At 37.9% G+C, this 24,232-nt stretch overlaps 1 protein-coding gene across 7 annotated transcripts in view; it reads right to left on the reverse strand.

Annotated features, from left to right (window-relative positions):
* The window catches only part of wnd (wallenda), a 146,062-nt gene extending 121,926 nt beyond the window's left edge, over positions 1–24,136 (reverse strand). For 2 of the 7 annotated variants that reach the window (XM_067118898.1, XM_067118896.1), the window contains exon 1: positions 23,654–24,136. In XM_067118898.1, coding sequence (XP_066974999.1) covers positions 23,654–23,670 — 17 coding nt within the window. In that variant the 5' untranslated portion in view covers positions 23,671–24,136. Of the gene's footprint in view, positions 1–9,358; positions 9,621–23,653 lie in introns of those variants that run through there. The other 5 variants (XM_067118899.1, XM_067118893.1, XM_067118892.1 and 2 more) reach the window with 4 other exon arrangements.
* Between the last annotated feature and the right edge of the window lie 96 nt (positions 24,137–24,232).

The raw sequence follows: 24,232 nt of genomic DNA on the forward strand, positions 1-24,232 counted from the left end.
CCATGAATAAAAGTGGGATTCCTTTTTATTAGCTCGATTTTCTTAATCGTGAAACAAGAGTAACGGTATTATTTTAAATAATGTTTAATAATCATAATATTTTCAAGTAATATTTTTATAATAATATTTTAAAGTAATATTTTAATAATAATATTTTAAAGTAATATTTGAAAACTTTCAAGTAATATTTTAAATACTGATATCTGTATTAAGAAGCCTAGAGGGTGTTGGGCATTATGCACATACCCACGAGGATGCTGGGCACTACGAAAAATGCCCGGGAGGGTGTTGGACATTATGTAAAATAACCAGAAGAGTGCTGGGCATTATGCAAATACCCACGAGGATGCTCAGCACTAAGCAAAATACCCAGGAGGGTATTGGGCATTATGAAAACGCTGTAGAGGGCGTTGGGCATTAAGCAAAATACCCTTGGGGGTGCTGTGCATTATGTTAAATGACCAACTCACCGCAAACATTACTCTTCTTTCTACGATACACGAATTTCACACTGAAAACGATCACCGATTATGGCACAGTTGACAAGACAAAATCTATTCAAACTAGAAAGAGTATTTACACTTTATGGGCTAAGATTACCATCATCATCACTATTATTATTATTATTATTATTATTATTATTATTATTATTATTATTATTATTATTATTATTATTATCAAAATACAAAATTTCACTCGTGGGATAAAAAGAACATTTGAAAAGCATAAATGCAAAAAAAATCGCCTATTAACACAACTTAAGAAAACCGCTGAGTGTAAGATAAAGAGATAGTGTCATACTCTTAAGCTCGAAGGGATAAGCAGCCTAAATCCCTGAGCTTAAAAGTAATATTCGGTATTAACTTGAACGACTGTTGAATCCATCAAAAGTGGTTGCTATGCCATTTTGAAAGAAGGCATCTGCATACAAAAATAATAATTCTCTAAAATCATCAAAGCATACAATATTAATAATAATTCATAAAAATCTCTTACAAGCATGAGTCACACACAAAACGAGGACTTTCGAGCACCTGCTCGATCCTCCTCCTCCTCAACAACAACAACAACAACAACAACAACAACAACAACAATAATAATAATAATAATAATTATTATTATTATTATCATTATTATTATTATTAATATTACAAATCTCATAACATCAGCAATGTTCCCTAATGAAAAAACATTTAACAACACCATCCAGAGTTCTACTCAATAATTATTCCATCCTCTTTCCTTCCGGAATGAACTAGATTTTACCACAAACATTTCCTGCACGCACGGACTTTTCACTGTTTAATTATATATGTGCATATATATATATATATATATATAGAGAGAGAGAGAGAGAGAGAGAGAGAGAGAGAGAGAGAGAGAGTATGTGTGCGCGTGAACTAGGGAAACATAAACCGTGCACTATACCCGTGGTTCTTCAAATGACAACAAATCGTTCGGTTATTATGACAAAAACTATAAGTACTGATAAATGTGTTTATTAAAAATAAATATAAATAACAACACTACCGATCTCGAATACGCCTGTAAACTAGGCCTAATAGTAACTTTCGCAAACATGCAGGGTAAGCTGGTCATTGCTTTTGTAATGGATTCATCCTATAGGCGGAACATAGGCCTAGTGAAATGTGGCCACTTATCGAAAACTTCCATCACTTAACATAAGCTGGGAGCTCAAGGGATCGGAATATTCAATCTGCTTTCCATTGATAGGTTCCTGAATAATCTCATAACTTATGTTCCTATTTTCACAGAGACTTGTTTATGTAAGACTGCACCATTAAGACGCCCCGAGACCCTCACTTGGGCAATGAAACATTAAAATTCAAAATACAAGATCAACAATACATCTTCAAGTCAATCCTCCGGGAGAAACACACAATACGGTTTGCCCAAGCAACCGTCTTTTGTCTTCTGCGAAAAGAAATCTCTGCTGCGTCCTTCCACTGGCCTTCTTTACCCGAGACAACAAAAGGAGACATAATACGCGAACCAAGAGCCCTCGCTTGCAAAAGAGCAACTTAATGTGAGCGCAGTGTGATTAGGCCTATCGTTGCTCCGATAGTATCACGTTTAATAGACCTACATTATCGGCTGTACGACACAAAATAATCTTCTGGTTATTGGCGATTCCACACATTAGGCCTATTCCGCAATACACACGATAAGATTTACTTGAACATATAAAACTTTAAGCGGCTACGATTTTTTTTATGCAAATTTGGCTATAAAGTCAAGCACTGGGGCATTTTTTTTTTTTAGCCATTCAGTGCTTAAGACGATGATAAAATAGAGTTGGGGTGGTTGAGCAGCAAGACTGAAGAAGGGAAGAGGGAATGTAGGTAAAGTAGAAAACTAAAAGGTGGTTGCAGCAGCTACGAGCCGAAGGGACGATGCAAATAACTTTTGGTAAATGCTACGGTGCACCACGTAAGGTACACTGACAGCACTGCACCCCTTAGAGGAAATGCACGTGGGTAGAACACTGGTTACACTACACATTCTCAAACTGATATACTGTACAAGGCATCTAAACTACATTGGTATGCTAAGCCTGAATCATTTTACGCCTACCATCAAATTATATCTGTGAGTTCTGTTAGCATCTGAGAGTTCCCATTAACCTACAAATTGCCTCACATTAGTAGTACGGCAATGTCATTACAAGTCACCTGCTAATGAAACCTCACAAGCCATATTTCTGGAGCGTCAAGGTCCGAAATGTGAACGAAAGTGATCAACCATTTTTGCAGTGTGACCTGGATCTGGTAACATGTTATTTACTGAATATTTACGGGCTGTTCATATGAATGGCACATATCGAAATCTTTAGGCGAAACATTGTCATTTTTGTTTCACCGCTAGGTCGATTCTCTTGAGAGAGAGAGAGAGAGAGAGAGAGAGAGAGAGAGAGAGAGAGAGAGAGAGAGAGAGATTGGCACTGTTGTAATTATTCCTTACTCTGCTGACTCTAAGATAATAATAATAACGGTTTTAATTATTATTATTATTATTATTATTATTATTATTATCGAAGCCAATATATTTGAAACATCAATTTTTATTTCACCGCAGAATACAACTACATCAAAATGAGAGTAGATACGAGCATCGTATCTATTGTAAATTAGAATACAGCTGGTTATGGATAGTGACCAAGCAGAAACGGTAAAGAAACTGTTGCAAAGAATAAATGTCAATAAATAAATAAATAAAAATACACTAAGCCGTTAATGATAAACTCGTGAACAAAATGGACGAATCTGTGCGTGGAATTTACTGAAATGAGGTACCCATCATATCAACTTTTATTTCCTATCCCAGGCAGGAAGAAAACAAAAGGAAAACAGAGGAAGGGAGTTCCAAAGCATGGCAGTTGAGGGAAAGACGCAGTTGTTGAGCAGTTTACTCCCAAGAGGAAACCAGATCTCCCTAGATAAATGTGGGAATTAATCTGGACTCAATAATTCCAGTTCCACTCATACCTGTGTTTTGGGAACCAGTCATCAGTAGTATATGACCTATACCTATAGCAGTATATCTATATATCTAAGCTATAGCTATGATCATATTTTAACTAATCTAAAATCATGCAGTGTGTGCATGTATATATATATATATATATATATATATATATATATATATATATATATATATATATATATATATATATATATATATATAAGATGTAGTATAATATTTATGTATCTAAGCTACCAACTATATATAGATATTACAAGAGTGTAACAGCTATATATCTAAGCTATAACTACAATAATACTTAGAAATTGGCCTCACAAACAAATTACTTATGAGTAATGAAGAATACTATGCTATAACTACATATTCCTCTCCCAACATCTACCAAATACCAATCTTCAATCGCATCAACCAATTCTCAATCGCATCAACCAATCTAAAAACCACTACGGAGTAACGCCACTTCAGTTTCAGGAAACCAATCCATTATTCCACTCCCTTCTGTATCCAGACGCACTTAACATGAGAGCGTGGGCAAAAAGTATATAATAAGTTTCGTGACTACGAGACATTCAAGTAGTGGGAGAAATCGTCTACAGTCGCCGGTATGTCTACACGTGAAGGTAACTGGTCAAGGAGAGAGAGGAAATATGAAAAAAAAAGAATAAAAATGAATGATTTGTCTCTCATTCATCAGATTTTATATTTACGTTTTTTGGGGGTTAAGTCCGACACTTGTTAAGTGAATGTAATGTGTCTCAATCATCAGATTTATTATTATTATTATTATTATTATTTGAGAAACTGTCAAACCAACACGAGAAAAGCTTTTTAATAAAAACTAAGTAGCTTCGAACCCGTTGACATCTTAAGTGGCAGCAGACCCTAAGGCGTCCTCGATGACACCACACACACACACACACATATATATACAATATATATATATATATATATATATATATATATATATATATATATATATATATATATATATATATATATATATTAGACCCAACAGGATTGGAATCCGTAACAGAAACACTGTATTTAACTGAATTTAAACTCCTCTACAAGAAATCAATAAAGCAGTTTTATTTTCCATTAATGACATAAGTTTAAGTTTGACTATAATATAACAACTGATTTGGTAAAAGACTGAATAAAATACGAACTTAGGCATCAAGTGTGGTCATTAAATAATGGCACAGTTAACAATAGTTAAAAATATGTCTAGTTTACCGATGAAAAAATACTTTCGGTAAATCTATACAACATGCAGACTTTGGGTTCTACTGGCCTATATATGCTAAATTCTCTTCTTTGTGTATTCAAGATGTTAAGGGGTTTCCGTCTACTTGAGACATTCATATTTTATAACTTGTAACCTATAAGTTCTACAAGATAATAATCTACTGATAGTGAATATTTTAAAATTTGGCTCTACGATTAAGCCTACACCTATTTCTAAATTAAAAGCGGAAAATATAAGCTTTAATAATAATAATAATAATAATAATAATAATAATAATAATAGCATCAGGGAATAAGTTTAAGTGGTCCTTAAACTTCAATGTTCTTATTCACCAGTTTGCTGAAAGGAGGCTAATTTGATTCTGCCCATTACAGATAAAATTAACAATCAATAAACACCCCAAATTAACTCCAGTAATATCTTTGAGGTTTGCAACATAAATCTTCCTAAAATAAAAATAAAAAGTCATCTGTGAACTTGGATCATATAAAGTCGTGCTTTCAAATTACAAGTGAATCCTTGTGACAGTGCGTTGGCTACCTATGATGTTCGTAAAGTACTGTTTACACTATAATGATCTTATTCGGTGCACTGCGGCCTCGTAAAGGGCTGACAACTATATCAACTTGGGTTTGGAAATCACTATAACCATAAAAAGACTTTACAACTAGCAAAGTAAATTTCTTTTAACATGTTGGATTTGATTTGTAAGTTTTATACAGTTCAATAAAGTTACATTTAGACGAATAAATGTTCGGTGCACTTGTGCACTGTGGCCTCATATAGGCCTAACTATTTCAACTTGGGCTTGGAAATGAATAAAAAAATATAACTATCAGCAAAGTACATACTGTTACGTTAGATTTGATCTATAAGATGTACACGATTCAATACCGTAAGATACTCGTATATATAGGCGAAAAACAGCTGGTCCACATGGGCCATATTATAGATCAAATTTGGATATTTTTTATTTACATTCTTATGAAAAGATTTTTTTAGCCATTAACCACACTAAGATACAGTTACAGCTTTGGACTGACAGATAATCTATTTTCATTACACAATATAGACTTAATATGTGATGATAATTCTGTATATGAAAAAGGCTTGACACCTCTAGCGCTCGGATAGTGGTGACCCACTTACGGTAGGCCCAGTTTCAGACGCTAACATACCAACAACTATCATGACGTAGAGTGATATATATAACATATTTGATAATTATATGATCACTGACTCATCAATTTTCTGACATCAAGTATTTACTGAACTTGAGCTTAACTGGAGTAACAAAATATATTACATCAGGTCTGGAAAACTGGCCTCTCTTTTTCAAATTATTATAGGTAGTCTATCGCTGTCCCTGCTATTAAAAGTATATAAGTGCAGGTCCACATGTGCTCATGATTTTCCTAGAGAGAGAGAGAGAGAGAGAGAGAGAGAGAGAGAGAGAGAGAGAGAGAGAGAGAGAGAGAGAGAGATCTATTCAGTAATTTAAAAACAAAACAAAATAGCATAATTATAATTCAAGAATCTATCTTCCGATCTAACCTCACACAATAACCAAATGTTTAAAAACGAAAACCCAACTTGGCTGTTTAATGAAACGCGAACACTGTTCCCAATTTAATAACAATTTTCTGGAAGGAAAAGGAATGTTGTTCTGATAAAGTCAAACCAGTAGCTTTTCTAAACAGCCAATATACACATTGTGTTGGCCAGTTTTCCAAATGAAAAACGGTTATTTTTTAAATGAGACGAGCCACTGTGTTTTCTAAATATGACCAACAATTGAGCCTCTGGATCTGAAACAAAAACGTGGGTCGTAGACAAAAATAAATAACACAATTGTAAATAGTAGAAGCATTATTGTTAATGAGACTAGGTTAACCGCCGAGCTTCTGAATCCTGGAAATTAAAAGGTTACTAACACAGTATGACTAATATTTGGTAAATATGAGAAACAGTCAGTTTCTGCATAAGACGGAGTCGTGATTCTAAATATGAGAACACTACGCCCTTCTAAAATACGAAAATAAGAATTAAAAATGAGAACCAAGTAACCCAAAATAGTACTATGTACTTTTCTCAGTATAAGACTATGTAACCCGCTCATTAGATAAATTGAAATAATGGTTACAAATGTGAGAAAGGCACCATTTTCTTCACACGAATAAGACTTCCAGCAGTAAGCAGGAGCAAGCAGCAGTTAGCAGTAGCAGTACCGTCCTTCCATGCTTGGCTGGGCGCTTAAATGCAAGCGATTAAGTGGTCCACACAAGGTCAAACAGTCGTGTTGGCTTTGCAAAAGTGCCGTCCACCAATCACAGAGGGAGAAACGAAGGTTATGGATTGTCCAAGGCCTTTTAATAAGTTAAAAAGTCAAAATGCCCGGTAAATGTCAATATACTCATTAAGAAAATTAAAATGAATAAAATCTACAGTCAACTGTTTATTTTAAAAAAGTTCGTTCTTGAGCCAAACTGCCAATTTGAAAGCGGTTCGCTCTTATGCGCGATAAAAAAAAAAAAAACTTTGGCCTTGATGACCGTTACCACACTCACTGTACAGCGTAAGCAGATCTTCGTGGAGTTTTGGAAAGCTTCTCGGGTTAATTCCATGTGATTTTCGAAGAAAAATTGCCCAGCAATGCTTCGAAATGGTATAATAATAAAAAAAAAATCACGTTCATTTTTTTTTCATTGTAGTATTTTTGAAGACTCACTGTACAGAACCAGTGGGTTTTCCATTCGCTAGTTGAGTGTGTGTGTGTATGTGTGTGTGTGTTTATGGCTTATGTGTTTGTATAGAGGTTTGTGTGAATAATAAAAGCACACACACGTTTATATATGTCTTTATGATATTTCACACCTAGTTGTTATAGTACCACTTAAAGTGACATTTAAACGCCATTCAAATAAATCTGATGTTTATTACCCTCTTGACAGAACATTAACACAAACTCACAAGTGTTATCTGAGACCCTAGAGTGATAAAATGGTCACTATGCGCTAATAAGACAATCAATTATGCTTCAGACATAACGTATTCATCCCTAAGCCGCACATGTATTATTTACTGTAAATAATTAATACCGTAAATAACGTAAAATCCCTTTTTACAGCTATAGGCCTACAAAATAATTAGCCTATCAAGGCGTTATTAAAACGACTGTCATTACTGACTACCAGAGTGGAGAAAGGCATAGGCCTATTATGTACATAATCACGTAATAATTAAACTGGAATGCTGTTTCTAATGTTACGTAAATTCCCGTTTTATAACTGTACGCCTACAGAGTAATTAACCTAGAAGGACATGCATGGTAAGACGACTGACTGTCATTACTGACAACGATGTGGACAGAGGCATAAGCCTATAATATACAAAATCGACCTAAAATGAGCTGGGACTGTTTCTCAATGAGAATATTTAAATTAAGGATGGTTACAGGATTCAAGTCCTAGGCATAGTCTTATAAAACTGGGATTCTATTTATAACTGAGAACATTCACATTAAAATTAGTTACCAGATGCAGTTCTTAGGCCTAATCTTCAAAAACTGGGATTTTGTTCATAAGAAGATTTACAATAAATTCATGCGTGGGATCCAGGCCATAGCCGATGCTTTAGTCTTATAAACTAGGATTATCTTCATCCTTCTCTTCATAATTAAGAGAATTTACATTAAATTCAGTTCCAGGACTCAGGCCTAATTTTATAAAACTCAGATTCTGTTCATGATTAAAAGAATTCACATTAAATTCAGTCATAGGATTCAGACCTTAGGCCTATGCTACATTTCCATAAATAATCGGACTGAATCGAAAGATCGTTATTCATCTGTTTTCACAGACGATTTAACAAGTCCCATATGAAATAAAACCAAACGAGAATCATTGAAAAGCGTGTCAGGTGTTTTCGGCTGGATCGATACCCCCGCCCACCCCCATGCTCTCTCCCGGCTGCCTCCCATATGCTCTACAACCCCCTACACCCGCCTCCCACCTTACTCCCCCGACATCCAGCATCACCCCATGTGGGTGGGGAGGGGGGAAACTGGATGGGAGACAAACCCACCCATCCTTCTTCCCCGATTCACAGACTGGAAAATACTCTCTCTCTCTTTCTCTCTCTCAAAAATGTAGAATGGGAGACCTTTACGGGGTTTTGATCATATTGAAGTTCTGGAAATGGCTGCACGAAGCTTCTCTCTCTCTCTCTCTCTCTCTCTCTCTCTCTCTCTCTCTCTCTCTCTCCACACACACACACACACACACACACACACAAATAAGTCTACGACTGGAATAAGATTGCAAAACCTCTCTCTCTCTCCCTAGTTTTTCGCTGTCTGTCTGAGAGAGAGAGAGAGAGAGAGAGAGAGAGAGAGAGAGAGAGAGATATTATCTCCCATATCTTTTCCTTCCCAATCTATCGAAACGACGATTTAGCGACGGGGATGAATTTTAAAAAGCGACAATTTTTGCATAAAGATGATGATGATTTGTAGCATATCAACAGAGAGAGAGAGAGAGAGAGAGAGAGAGAGAGAGAGAGAGAGAGAGAGAGAGAGAGAGATGAACCAATGGTGTATATACTCACCTGCGGCTGTTAAGGAACGCTATCCCTCGGAGTCTTCATTTTTGGTCCAGGTAAATTCGACGCTGCGTAAATCCTCCCGACAAATAAAAAAAATCCCAGCACCAGAATAAATCCGTAGAATGAACCACGATTCAAAAATCCTTTAGATAAATCACCCACTGAATAAGGAAATCCGAGATTTACGTAGCCATCACCACCAAAGAAAGATCCGTGCGGACACTGATGGAGTAACTCGTGAACTGGCCGCCAGATGGCGAGTGGGAGGAGGTTGATGGAGGTTGCCACTTGTGTCGCATGGCTGGTGGTTTGCCGTTGCCAGATGCCGCCGCAGCGAGCGACAGATTCCCATTTCATTGTATTTTGCATGATGGGGGAAAAAAGGATTATTGATGGCTGTCCAATAGCCCTTTTTAAAATGGCGTCGTGATCAGTCTCTCCCCAACATTGGAATCGGCGTCTTCGGCGCCATATTGAAATCGTTTGGTTTAATGCGAATGGGCAACGGCTTTTTCTTTCCCCCTTCTCCATGCCCCTCCCCCATCCTCCCCTCCCCCAACAAAACACAGAGCCAACTTTCAGATCCCACGAAACATATTCGTGAAAAATAAAACGTACTATTGTCGGACATTTAAATACATATTTCGCAACGCTCGTTTGACGGACGGGCGGGCGGGCGTTTTAGTTTATTTCACGTATTAAAATCGTCTTGGCAGAATATACTGCGATATCTTACCCGTTAGGGTCTTTACCAGATACACATACATACACACACACATTTCCGTACCACTGTCATACATCTGTGAAATACCAACGAAATGACACCTGTGTACACACACAGGTTCAGCTCTCAGGGCCTTCGCACATTTGTACAAAGAAGTCTCAGGTATTCGTGTGTGGTAATATAGGTCTAAGCCCCTTTAAGGCAAAGTAGGCCTAACCATTCATAAAACAAATCGGTTAGGTGTTCCGTACGAACACTTAAACGTAACAGGAAAAAATGTTTTTAAATGTCTTAAGAGGAAAGCGAAAGTCCCAGTATAAATATTTAAATTGAATTTCCTGAGCAGCTAATAGAGAAAATTACTCTCTCTCTCTCTCTCTCTCTCTCTCTCTCTCTCTCTCTCTCTCTCTCTCTCTCTCATCTTCCGTTACTTTCACTGGTCAGGGTAAAATGGAAAAGATCTATTTATTAATAGGTGTGAACAAATAGCTGATATTTTTATTAATTAAAATAAACAGAAATTTGATCTTTTCCGTAAGAATACTAAAAAACTGTATTAATTAGTAATAATTATATTTTTCAGAATTAACATAAATCTATCGATTGTACTATTTAAATACGTTTTCTAATCTGCATGAACAGAAATTATTCATTAGGCCTAATACCCTCCCCTAAAGCCCACAGAACCAAGAGAGAACCGAACCTATCAATAATTAGCCTCCTTTCTAGAAGCTCTTCAATGGGCCTACGTGCAACATATCACGATTTTGCCTGTTTCAAAACGCAGTATTCAACAAAGTGTTTTTTTTTTATTTAAAAACAAAAGGTATTGTCAATCAAAAGACTCGGTGTTACGAAAAACTCTACGCCGGCCTTTCCAGCGTTCTAGGTAAACTCGCGCTCTCTCTCTCTCTCTCTCTCTCTCTCTCTCCTGTACTGCACGTTATTTGTCCTTGTTAAGGAGGGACCCCTGTCTGTTTATCGTACCTACTGTCTCTTCTGTGTCACGATCTGTCTCTGTCTTTTCAGTGCATGTATATATATATATATATATATATATATATATATATATATATATATATATATATATATATATATATATATATAAACTGATATTCTCAAATTAATATTCTTGTGAATGACAAGTCAAAAACTATATAAACCAAGACATTATGGGTTTCTACACTCTGGCTTATAACGTGTAGAAAGAAGTACAGGCCTATAGTACAACAGCACTCGGAGACAAACAAACTGGTCCTAGTGTAGAAACAGCAGGCGAAACTAAACAAACTAGGCCTGCTGTAGACAATGCAGGTAAAAAACAAAGAAACTAGGCTTACCGTAAAAACAGCAGGCAAAACTAAACAAACACGACCTACTGTAGAAGCAGCAGGCAAACAACAAACAAACTAGGCCTAGGGTAGGAACAGCGGGCAAAAACAAACTAGGCCTAGTGTAGCAACAGCAGGGAAAAACAAACACACCAGGCCTACTATTGAAAAAGGAGGCACAAACAATCTAGGCCTACTGTAGAAACTGCAGGGAAAAGCTAACAAACAAGAAACAACAGGCAAAAACAAACCAACTAGACCTACTATAGAAGCAACATGCAAAAAACAAGCTAGGCCTAGTGAAGAAACAGCAGGTCAAATAAACAAAAAAGAAACATCACCAACAAAAACAAACAAACAAGAAGCATCACTGGCTAAAACAAACTAGACCTAATGTAGAAACAGCAGGCAAAAAAAAAATTAGACCTAGCGTAGAAACAGCAGGCAAAAACAAACAAACTAGACTCAGCGTAGAAACAGCAGGAAAAAACAAACCAGACCTAGTGTAGTAACAGCAGGCAAAAACAAACAAACTAGACTCTGCGTAGAAACAGCAGGAAAAAACAAACTAGGCCTAGCGTAGAAACCGCACGCAAAAACAAACAAACTAGACCTAGCGTAGAAACTGCAGGCAAAAACAAACAAACTAGACCTTGCGTAGAAACGGCAGGCAAAAACAAACTAGACCTAGCGGAGAAACAGCAGGCAAAAATAAGCAAACTAGACCTAGCGGAGAAACAGCAAGCAAAAACAAACAAACTAGACCTAGCGTAAAAACAGCAGGCAAAAATAAGCAAACTAGACCTAGTGCAGAAACAGCAGGCAAAAATAAGCAAATTAGACCTAGCGGAGAAACAGCAGGCAAAAATAAGCAAACTAGACCTAGCGGAGAAACAGCAAGCAAAAACAAACAAACTAGACCTAGCGTAGAAACAACAGGCAAAAGGAAACAAACAAGAAACATCACTGCAAAACAATGAAAGGAAATATCTGCATCAAGAGGGACCTGAATACAATAGCAATTGAAAACTATTACAGAGCAAATAAAAAGGAAATTATCCTCACGGAAAATTCTTACGGAAGGAAGAATTAACAAAAACTGATTAGAATGACCAATAAGAGAGAAATAAGGAATAACTAAGAAATAGAAACTTAAAGCATAAGTTTTAGCGTACTTACAAAACTCGCAAAATGAGATCGTAAATGGTGGGTGGGGAGGGAATTCCCACAGATGTTAGGGTAGGGGGCTTGAGTGGCCAGGTTCAGGCCACACCTAAATACGCACATGACAGCCAGTAACTGAAAAGGTATTTACTTTTTGTACGTTTTTACATTTTGTCGCGTAAATGGTGATATATATATATATATATATATATATATATATATATATATATATATATATATATATATATATATATATATATATATATATATATATATATATATATATATATATATATATATATATATATATATATATATATATGTATATGTATATATACATATTCGTGTAAATTGCAGTCTGTATACATGTATTCAAATAAAAGGTATATATATGTATATGCATGTACAGTCTCCTTACACTTGTATTTTCTTGTTAATATGCTATTATGAACATATATGTATGTGTTTATGTAGGCAATGAAAGCTTTAAATTCAAATAAAACACTACAAGAAGCAACAACTGCTCATTCAGTGGAAAAACTTGAGAATAAAAACAATATTCAGTGAAGGAAAAACAACAAATCAGACGCATGAACAAATTACCAGCCCAACAACGAAAATAACCTTGCGAAGCGGAACTGGAGAAAAAAAACAAACCGCAGGATTTGGCATTCCACGAACTTACACACACGATCCCCGAGAGAGAGAGAGAGAGAGAGAGAGAGAGAGATACAGTGGGAGAGAGAGAGAGAGAGAGAGAGTGGGGAGAGAGAGAGAGAGAGAGAGAGAGAGAGAGAGAGAGAGAGAGAGAGAGACAGTGGGGGGAGAGAGAGAGAGAGAGAGAGAGAGAGAGATACAGTGGAGAGAGAGAGAGAGAGACAGTGGGGAGAGAGAGAGAGAGAGAGAGAGAGAGAGATACAGTGGGGAGAGAGAGAGAGAGAGAGAGACAGTGGGGGGAGAGAGAGAGAGAGAGAGAGAGAGAGATACAGTGGGGAGAGAGAGAGAGAGAGAGACAGTGAGAGAGAGAGAGAGAGAGAGAGAGATACAGTGGGAGAGAGAGAGAGAGACAGTGGGGAGAGAGAGAGAGAGAGAGAGAGAGAGAGAGAGAGAGAGAGAGAGAGAGAGAGAGAGAGAGAGAGAGAGGGGGAGAGAGAGAGAGGGAGAGGAGAGAGAGAGAGAGACAGTGGGGGAGAGAGTGGAGAGAGAGAGAGAGAGAGAGAGAGAGAGAGAGAGAGAGAGAGACAGTGGGGAGAGAGAGAGAGAAGAGAGAGAGACAGTGGGGAGAGAGAGAGAGAGAGAGAGAGAGAGAGAGATACAGTGGGAGAGAGAGAGAGAGAGAGAAAGAGAGAGAGAGACAGTGGGAGAGAGAGAGAGAGAGAGAGAGAGAGAGAGAGAGACAGAGAGAGGAGAGAGAGAGAGAGAGACAGTGGGGAGAGAGAGAGAGAGAGAGAGAGAGACAGTGGGGAGAGAGAGAGAGAGAGAGAGAGAGAGAGAGAGAGAGAGAGGGGAGAGAGAGAGAGAGAGAGAGAGAGAGAGAGAGAGAGAGAGAGAGAGAGAGAGAGAGAGAGAGAGAGAGAGAGAGACAGTGGGAGAGAGAGAGAGAGAGAGAAAGAGAGAGAGAGACAGTGGGGAGAGAGAGAGAGAGAGAGAGAGAGAGAGAGAGAGAGAGAGAGAGAGACAGTGGGGAGAGAGAGAGAGAGAGAGAGAGAGAGAGAGAGAGAGAGAGAGAGAGAGAGAGACAGGGAGAGAGAGAGAGAGAGAGAGAGAGAGAGAGAGAGAGAGAGAGAGAGATACGGGCAGACAGAGAGAGAGAGAGAGAGAGAGAGAGAGAGAGAGAGAGAGAGAGAGAGAGAGAGAGAGAGAGATAAATAACAATCCTTGATACTTCTCTTCAACCCCTGTAAAGATTCAACCTCTATCTCCAACCTCAGGTACTATCATAACCAACAGCCACAACCCCCTCCCCTCCCCACCCCTAACCCCACCCCAACAATGCCCATAGGTCACTAGTGACCCACACCACACTATTTCGGAAGTCAGGTGGTCAATGGGGGCTTATTCGACCGGAAGTCACTTGCGACGGGAAACCATCGTTCACTTCATATCAAAATTGGATGAAAGAAATCTAAAAATAGTCCAGTTCTTATCTTTTTTAAGAATAATATTAACAATATAAAAATGGATAAGGTATCTTATCAGGTACAAGAATCCACTGATAAAAGATCTTGGGACAATAATAACTGCTTGTGGTATAGCATCGACAAGGTGGGGATATGTAAGCTTGGATGTGTGAAAAGGATTGTTGAGCCAACTCGCCTTTATGGAAGTGAAGTTTTGATGTTGAACCTATGTGAAAGAAAAAATGTTGATGAGATGATTTGTTTTTGCAGAATATGTTAAATAAGAATAATTACAAGGGTGATAACTGTGGAGACACAATGAAGTGGCGAAAAGGTTAGCAAAGGCCAAAGGTCAATCACAATATTTTGAGACTGGTCTGGCCATGTGGAAAGAATAGCACTGAAAGGAAGGAAACAGAGGGTGTGGAAGTTTTCTCCACATAATGTTCATCCACATTCCAACAGTGCGTATATTTATATATCCACAGTTTATTCTGAATTCTTGAAATCTGGTGTGTCCGCGTGTTAGTTTGCGTAACGGAACACGACTTTGGTCTTGCGTCAAATTGCGCTCGAGTGTGGCTCACGAGCGTAAGCATTCTGTGAAACAGTCCTGATTTCGAGACGGATCGTTCATGAGGGGTGGTAAGGTTCGTCCACGAAAGATACAAGGACTCGTTCATGAAAGCAATTCGCGTTCGAGTGTGGATCATAAACGTAAACATTCCATGTAACGAAGTCCTGTCTTCGAAAGGGCTCGTTCATTAAGTATGGCAAGCTTCATTCATGAAGGCTCAAGAGACTCGTTCGTGAAGGCCACGGAGACTCGTTCAAGAAGGCAAACTGCATTCGAGTTTGGGTCATAAGCGTAAACATTCAGTGAAACAGAGTCCTGCCTTCGAGAGGGCGTGTTCATTAAGTGTGGTAAGGCTCGTACATGAAAGATACAAGGACTCGTTCAGGAAGGAATATCGCGTTCGAGTATGGGTCGTAAGCATAAACATTCAAAGAAACAAACTTCTTCCTTCGAAGGGGCTCGTTCATTAAGTGTGGCAAGCTTCGTTTATGAAGGATATAAGAAGGCACGTTCACGAAAGATTTATCAGGCCACGTTCAAGAAGGGTGAAAAGGCTGGTTCGTGAGACACTTCGTCCGACGATAACCCCTCCCAGAGCCGAAAATGTCACACAGGATGAAAGGCGCCAGTTTTTATTATTATTATTATTATTATTATTATTATTATTATTATTATTATTATTATTATTATTATTATTATTATTCATAAGGAACAAGCCAACAGGGGCCACTGACTTGAGACTCAAACTTCCAAAGAATATGGTGTTCATTAAGAAGAAAGAGGAAGTAAAGGGAAATACAAGAAGAATAGATACCACTTATTAAAAAGAAAAAAATAGAAAAATAGATAAATAAATAAAAATATATTTAAATGGAAGAAGAATAATATTAGGGTAATAATGCATAGCATTTTCGCTTGAACTTCTGAAGCTCCAATTGCAAACATCCTCTGGGAGGCTGTTCCACAGTCCAACGGTGTGAGGGATAAAGGACCTCCGCAACTGAGAAGTTCGACAGCGAGGCACATTTACTGCATATTGGTGCTGCTGTTCAACAAACAAGGGACTATCCGTCGGTGTCCAAGTCATGACTGCTACTATTAGGAAACAGAAACCTACCACCACGAACAACTCTGTCTAAAAAGAGATAAATCTCTGGCAGAAGCAGAAATCCACAACGGGGAACAGTATTCCAGTAAAGGGAGTACAAATGACCTAAAACAGGTTGCATTGATTTTATCACTGTTATAAATATATGAGGCCTTACGAACAATTCCTAACTCGCGTGCGGCATTTGCTGAAACTTTCATTAGATGTTTCTAAAGTTAGATATGAGTCAAAAGTTACACCTAGAATAGCCTCAGACTCATTCAGCAAAGTTCCATCCACCTGAAGGGGAGGTTGGGGTGGGAAATCTGTACGAGATCTGCTAATCAATATTGTTTCCGTTTTACTGGAGTTCAGCCTCATAGCCCACCGACTACACCATTCCCTGATCCGGTCCTTGTCCCGACTGAGGCTGAGGGGAGCTTCATTTCTCGTAAGTGGAGGCTTTACTGCACCCACAAGTGTTGCATCATCGGCATGCTGAACAATCTTGTTTTCCAGGTCAACAACCATATCACTTGTATACACTAAAAATAACAGTGGACCAAGCATATTGCCCTGCGGAACTCCAGGCACAATCGGTCTTGGTTCACTAAAGATCCCGTCCGCAGCAACTCGCTACTGCCTGCCTGTAAGGAAATCTTGAATTAATCTTAAAACATATCCACCCACGCCAAGATTCTGAAGTTTATATGTGCCTTGTGGTTTACTAAATCGAAGGCAGCACTAAAATCTATTTGAATTACTCTGCACTCAAAACCCTTATCAAGGTTCCCTTGCAAATGGCATGTCAAGTCTAAAAGAGCATCGCAGGTACCTAACTGCTTCTTGTATGCATATTGACTACCAGCTAACAATCTTTTAGATTCCACATACTTATATAGTGGCTTAAAAATAAGTTTCTCAGCAACTTTGGAGAGCACAGGGAGAATACAGATTGGTCTGTAGTTACAGCAGTCTGCAGATATGCAACTCTTTGGAACAGGCACTGTATTACTAAGCTCGCGCTCATACACAAAGATACTACGTCGACATAAAAATCTATAGAATCTAGTAACCTTCGGAGACAACGCACTAAAAACTTTATAAAAAAAAAAAATAAGGAAGAAACATCAGGATCTTCTCCACCCCAGCTATCAAGATTACCCAGAATTTTCTTAACATCCCTGGAACGAAATGCAGATTTTGTAACAGGTTCAGGATGACAAGTATCGGGGAGCGGAACGTCCTCACCAGATTGCTTAGCTTCAAAAGCTCAATGAAGCAGATCTCTCTTTTCCCCTAGAGACAGCAACCAATCTACCATTATCTGTTAGTAGCGGTGGAGTGGAAGACGAGTCTGGCCCAAAGATAGATGATGGGAGCTTGGTCCACCATAGATGAGGCTGCGTAGTGCCTTCAAGTTTCCTCTTCAAGGAATTATTGTAATTTCTCTCGGCTGTATGATAAGTTCTACTAGCAGCACGGCGTGACTCAACAAAAACTACTTGTCGCAATTAGCGATGTTTTTCAACCTCACTGAAACACGGGCGTATAAATTAGGGCTGGAAAGAACCAAGAGTTATAATTATAAATTCAAGGTCGTTGTGTATACAGTATCTCATACGCAGCTGTTTGATTTACTCGCAGGTCTTACCAATGTGTGTAGGTGTGTGTGTGTGTGTGTGTGTGTGTGTGTGTGTGTGTGTGTGCATGTATACGTACAAATATACAAATATTCCTAGAGACAGACATGCCGTCTTTGAATCTTTTGCTGTCTTTGCTATAATTACAAAACTGTTATTTCTAATAATAATAATGATTTAAAAAAATACTCATAGTAGCATGAGTCTTAAAATGGAGAAGCAAATCCACATTATGTATATGAACAGTACATATATTTAATGATAAATCTGTACAGATAGCTTTCGGGAACTTGTTCGGTTCCACTTTTCAATCAGATTGAAAAGGGGAACCGAACAAGTTCCTGAAAGCTATCTATATTGATTTATCTTTAAATATATGTACATATACATAACTGTGGATTTGCTTCTCCAATAATAATAATAATAATAATAATAATAATAATAATAATAATAATAATACTACAGTAAATATCTTTTATTACGTCTACATGCCAGGAAAGATGCTTAAAATCGGATATCAAATCATTAAATAAAATTAGTAATAACATATTACAACCTCTCTCTCTCTCTCTCTTTAAACATATATATACATATATATATATATATATATATATATATATATATATATATATATATATATATATATATATATATATATATATATCTACATCTGTATATATATATATATATATATCTTTAAACATATATATATATATATATATATATATATATATATATATATATATATATATATATATATATCACTTCCTCACTATCAGATCACAAACATCAAACCTGCTGCTTTTCAAAGCAAGAGCCAGTGATGACTTAACACCGACCCAATATTGCAAGGTCTAATACGATTTTTCGACCAGAAGAAACTCACTCCTGACGCTCTTAGAGAGAGAGAGAGAGAGAGAGAGAGAGAGAGAGAGAGAGAGTTTCCGACCTGGGAGAAATGATTTCACCTCGTTCCGTTAACCCCATTGTCTCTCTGCATGACTAAGTAGTGGTTAATGTATCTGGTAGTTAGTCGAAAGTGGTGAGTCGCAGACAGGTCGAGGATTAGGCAGCAGGCTAGCAACTTCACACCAGAATACTTGCGCATTTAAAAAAAAAATTGCGATAAACGGAATATTGATGAAGAGACTTGTGCAATGACAGAATTTGCATGCAGACTCCATAGGAGTAATTAATTCTCTAAGCGTATGACTTTATATTACGAAGGTCGGTTATTTTGGAGTCTCTCTCTCTCTCTCTCTCTCTCTCTCTCTCTCTCTCTCTCTCTCAGACACATACAATGTCGACTTGTATTTGGGGGCTGTTACGGTTGACTGAAAAATCTTTTATTATTATTATTATTTTACCTTTCACTTTTTCTTTCTTCATTTCAACCTTCTTACGATCGGGTGACCAATTATTTACTATTTTGTAGAATTTGAGATCTTACTGTAGCCACATTTTAATGCAGAATCTTCTGACATATTAATAATTAATAATAATAATAATAAATTTACTATCTTGCTATTCCAACTTAACAAAAAAATATTGAATTTTAAATAGTTTCAAAGTTGCTATGTGCCAACAGAAAAGCTCTTGTGAATATATATATATATATATATATATATATATATATATATATATATATATATATATATATATATATATATATATATATAGCAACTTGGAACTATATCTTAAGAAAACGGCCAGGTAACATTTCAGCACAAAATATTATTAAGATTGTTGCAACTACACCATAACACCTTCCTATGTCTAGTTTAAATTGTATTTTACTAAACACATTTAAACTCCTATTATATCTAAAATCACATTTTACTAAACATAACCAAATTGACGAATGAGATATATTTAGCCTCTTAGGAGAGTTCTTTACTGGGAAACGAACACAATTGAACGCGCTCTGCACAACAGTTGTGGAATGCTCTCTCTCGGTTCTGACGTCACCAAGGATCCCCGAACGTATTCATATATTTTTTTTTTATTTCCGTGTTCTCTCTCGGTTCCACTGTGATGGCCACGAGTGGATGATACCGTACTTATGGTAAAGACTCCTTTATTTGTCTTTGTTAATACGCTCCCTGTTACCTGTGTTTTGCCTTAGAAATAACTAAATTTTGGCGAGTCGCCTTACCGTCAGACTTAGCAAATATCATTTTCTTTTTTAACATTTACGCAGAAAGCTCATCAGCACACGACGTCCCCCCATTGGGTATAATTCTCCAATCAACTTCAGTAGGTGCGTGCGTGCGTGCGCACACGCGTGTGTGTGAGTTTGTGTGCAGTTTTGCCGTGTGAAAACGCAGCTGTATGTGCTGATTCAGTGGGCATGTTTAGGCTTATATTTGTATGAACAGTTGTATACGTGCTTGTTTTGTCACAAAGCTCATAAAACTTAGAAACTATAGAATACGAATAAACAGTTTATACAAAAGAGACAATTTTGTTTCTTTTATATGAAGGAAGACAAACAAGAAAACAATGAAAGCACTGGCGCCGTCAATACCGCTGCAGGATGCGCTGCTAACTTTATGCATCTTTTTGACACCAACGCAGCCAGACGGTGTACGGGCGACGTTCATGCCCGCGTCAACGAGACTGAAAAACGTTGTGACAGTTTTCGACCGCACTTCATACGAGTCTACTGAATTGCGTAGCAATACACAACTATTATTTAGTAACTAGTCAAGTTACTTTACTTACAGACATTCAGTTTAGGAAGATCAGATCCACATATTCCCCAAATAGAGGGGGGAATAAATTGATTCAGTCTAGAGAAGAGTCGAACAAACTCGTTTTGGTATGCACCTGAACGCGGACAGCGTCTGGTCTGCGGCTCCCACGAAAATACCGGGAAAAATATTCCTTCTTGTCGAGCAGATAGCATTACGATTCGCACGAAATTACAGGACGTTTGGAGACATGTGCTTAAACGAGACGTGTCTCAAACATTCTGAGAAATCAAAGGAAAGGCCATTCTCTCATTATCTCCTTTCTCTCTCTCACTCAGAGCCAGAGTGGAGAGAGTAAGAAATAAGAGACGAGTGTAGACCATCATTTTGACGAAGAAGCGGGACAATAATTGACGTTTTATCTCTCTCAGCTCCTGTAGGAGAGAGACGAACACTATAGCGATAAGACCTGTTAAAAATGACCGTATCTCGGCCTCGGGAAACTTAATGAAGCGTCTCAAACATGGCCGATAGCACGGGAGATCGGTGCACGTGCACCAAATGAGTGCAAATTGCTGCCTTATGTTAACCAAAGCTCTTCTCTCCGACAGAGAGAGAGAGATCTGGGTACGTGCGATTAAACATGCGGTAGGTGATGCTCTTATATTTGTAAATTGAGAGCAAACTTGCATACATATCAGAGTAACTTCGCACCCCCACTACCTGTGCTTGTCCCTGTGCCTCTTGACAAAACAATAAACAAAGAAATCTCTCTCTCTCTCTCTCTCTCTCTCTCTCTCTCTCTCTCTCTCTGTGAAAGCTCTGGAAGACCAATACGAATCCAGAGTATTATGGTCAAGGTTTAGAGAAAAGTTTTCTGTCTAAAAGAACATTTTTTTAGGCCTAGGAAGCACTTCAAGCTATGAAGGGGACCTGATAAGCTTTCGAGTGTCGTCTTTAGGCTTTAAAAGAACCTATTGAAGCTTTATAGGAGTACCCTTAAGCTCTGTATAGACCTCTTTAAGCTAGATCATGGTCTAGCCTTCAAGCTTTGGAGGGACGCCCATCTGATTTTGGAGTTTCTTTTCGGGATTCATGACATTCTGTGGAAAGGCCTCTCTCTCTCTCTCTCTCTCTCTCTCTCTCTCTCTCTCTCTCTCTCTCTCTCTCTCGGGCATTCGCTCTTTATGCGTACCACAAGCAATTTTACATCAGTTAAAATGACATTAATGGCCAGGGTGTTCAGGGGAGAGAGAGAGAAAGAGAGAGAGGAAGTCGCAGATCGAGATATGCATGTCCAGCATAATAAAAAGAGATAACCCAGGACAGCAGCCTAATAAGAAACGGTGGAAATTCCTAAATAACCTCCTGGTTGACGATTCGTGTTATTGTTATCGGGTAAGAGTTATACAATTATTTATTTATCTATAAACCTACTTTTGTGTTAAGGACTGAAGGGACGTGGCTTTTGATGTCCTCGACTTGCCCGGTTTGAAAGACAAGAGAAACTGTAAGGGATGATATACCGCAAATCCTGGGTATTAACCCGGTATGCATCCACCTCCGAGGTGCTAGTACTAAACATGACGGAAGCTCAATGGAACGCCGTGTTTAGTAGGCCTACTAGCCCCTCGGGGAGCAGAGATATCGTTTATTAATATAATTTGTCGACCGCACAGTACAGAATGGGTGTCTATAGTACTTTGATCCTCGAGGGGCTAGTACTACCACGGCGTCACAGAAAGAGCTTACCCTGAACTTTGACAAAGGTGGATAGTCTACATACCGGGTTAATACTCAAATCCTGTCTCTTGTTATTCTAAAAAACGATTTCAAAAGTTTCACAGTTCTCAAGGTATCGAGAATGAACATTATCTTAAAAAATAATTATATTTTCAACAGGAATACATTTATATAAACGATACAAGTTAAATAATTCACGAAATACGGGGGAAGGAAGAAAATCCCACAATCAGGAAGTGAATGGTGCAAAAGATTGATCAAGTTCATCAAACCAATTGGCTCTTGAGTTACAGTAACCGAATACATAATATTTCCGGGTAATCCCAAGCAGTGTATTCGGTAATCACCGGTTAAGACGAAACTACTCTACACCGATACTTCCATTCTAATGATATATCTGCAGCCATAATTTATATCTGGGGAGACTAGATACACTCAAGCTTTATTTATAAACAGAAGCTTTTTGAAGACATTGCAATGTCGTTTGTACTTTGCTTACACGCTCGCCTGTGCGCATGCTCGGATAGACATAGGAGCGTGTGTACGGAAACATGATAGTTTTGTCAGTTCCCTCCATACCTAGCGAGTAACTTACACCACCCAGAAGGGGATTATAAGTGATAAGTGTTTCTGCCCCGGACAGGATTAGAACCTGCGCCTTTTTAACTAGAATAAAAATTAAAGAGTTGATTTGTCCATCAGACTATCTAGGATGCTATCTAGGTCAGAAGCAATTGTCAGTTGTAATTCCCTTCGGGAGTAAGTTATTCCCGCTTCCTTGAAGCACGTGTCTGAGACAATTCCGTCATATGAGAATATTCAAATTACAACTAATCTGAAGAGAACACCATAGACATGGTCTACATGTAGGTCTAATGTCTGTGCGCTAATGGATGTTATTCAGTTTCTCTCTCTCTCTCCAAGTTTTTTTTTTTTTCTTATTTAAATACTTCAACTTGACGCGGGCATAAATACTAACTGATTGGTTTGCTAGATTGGCGTCACAAGATAGGTTTCCTCTTTCGACTTTTGAGATCACAATTTCATTTCTTTTAAGAAAGCACACGAAGCATATGGACGGGGAACCTCTGGTGCTCAAGCATAGGTCTATAACAATATTTGTTTTAAGAAAGCACAAAAACGCGCACGTATGCACACATATATAAACATAAACACGTATATATTTAATAAAGAAAAATATTGCACTGGCTCTTACCTTTCTGTATCAGACATATGGATGATCTGGGAACTTCCGGTGGTAAAGTATAGGCCTATAAGTATCCAATTGATAAATCCTTTTGCTGAGGTGCGCCAAGCTTTTGTTAACTTTCTTCCTCACACGACAAAGTTAACACAGCTTGGCCTTCCTTCTTGGCGTCACTATAATAGTGCTGATGGCATCGAATTTGAGTGGCTCAAATAAGCTCAACACTTTAAAAATTAGAAAAATAAGACAAAAATCACGTGGAAAAAATTATCATGGTTGAAAACATTTCACTTCTCTCGCCTTTTTCCATTTCAAAAAATTTGGCACTTGAATTTTATCCCGTGTTATCTAGCCGTAACTAATATTGCTCCATTTTTAATGCGTATTTTTTTGCGTAAAGCAAAAATAATATTAACAAGCACGCCAGGGGTACTTAAGGCGCCTGTCGCCAGCGTGTTTGTCTTGTCACAGCTTCCCACGACCAAACTGAACAGGTGGTGGGTGGCTACCCACAGGTACTCCTCAGATTCCTAGTCCCAATTTTAGTTATTTTATTGCTGATGTTTTATTGGTCTTTATATTCTTATT

The sequence above is a fragment of the Macrobrachium rosenbergii genome, chromosome 16 (assembly GCF_040412425.1).
Source record: "Macrobrachium rosenbergii isolate ZJJX-2024 chromosome 16, ASM4041242v1, whole genome shotgun sequence".
Taxonomy (NCBI): Eukaryota; Metazoa; Arthropoda; class Malacostraca; order Decapoda; family Palaemonidae; genus Macrobrachium; species Macrobrachium rosenbergii.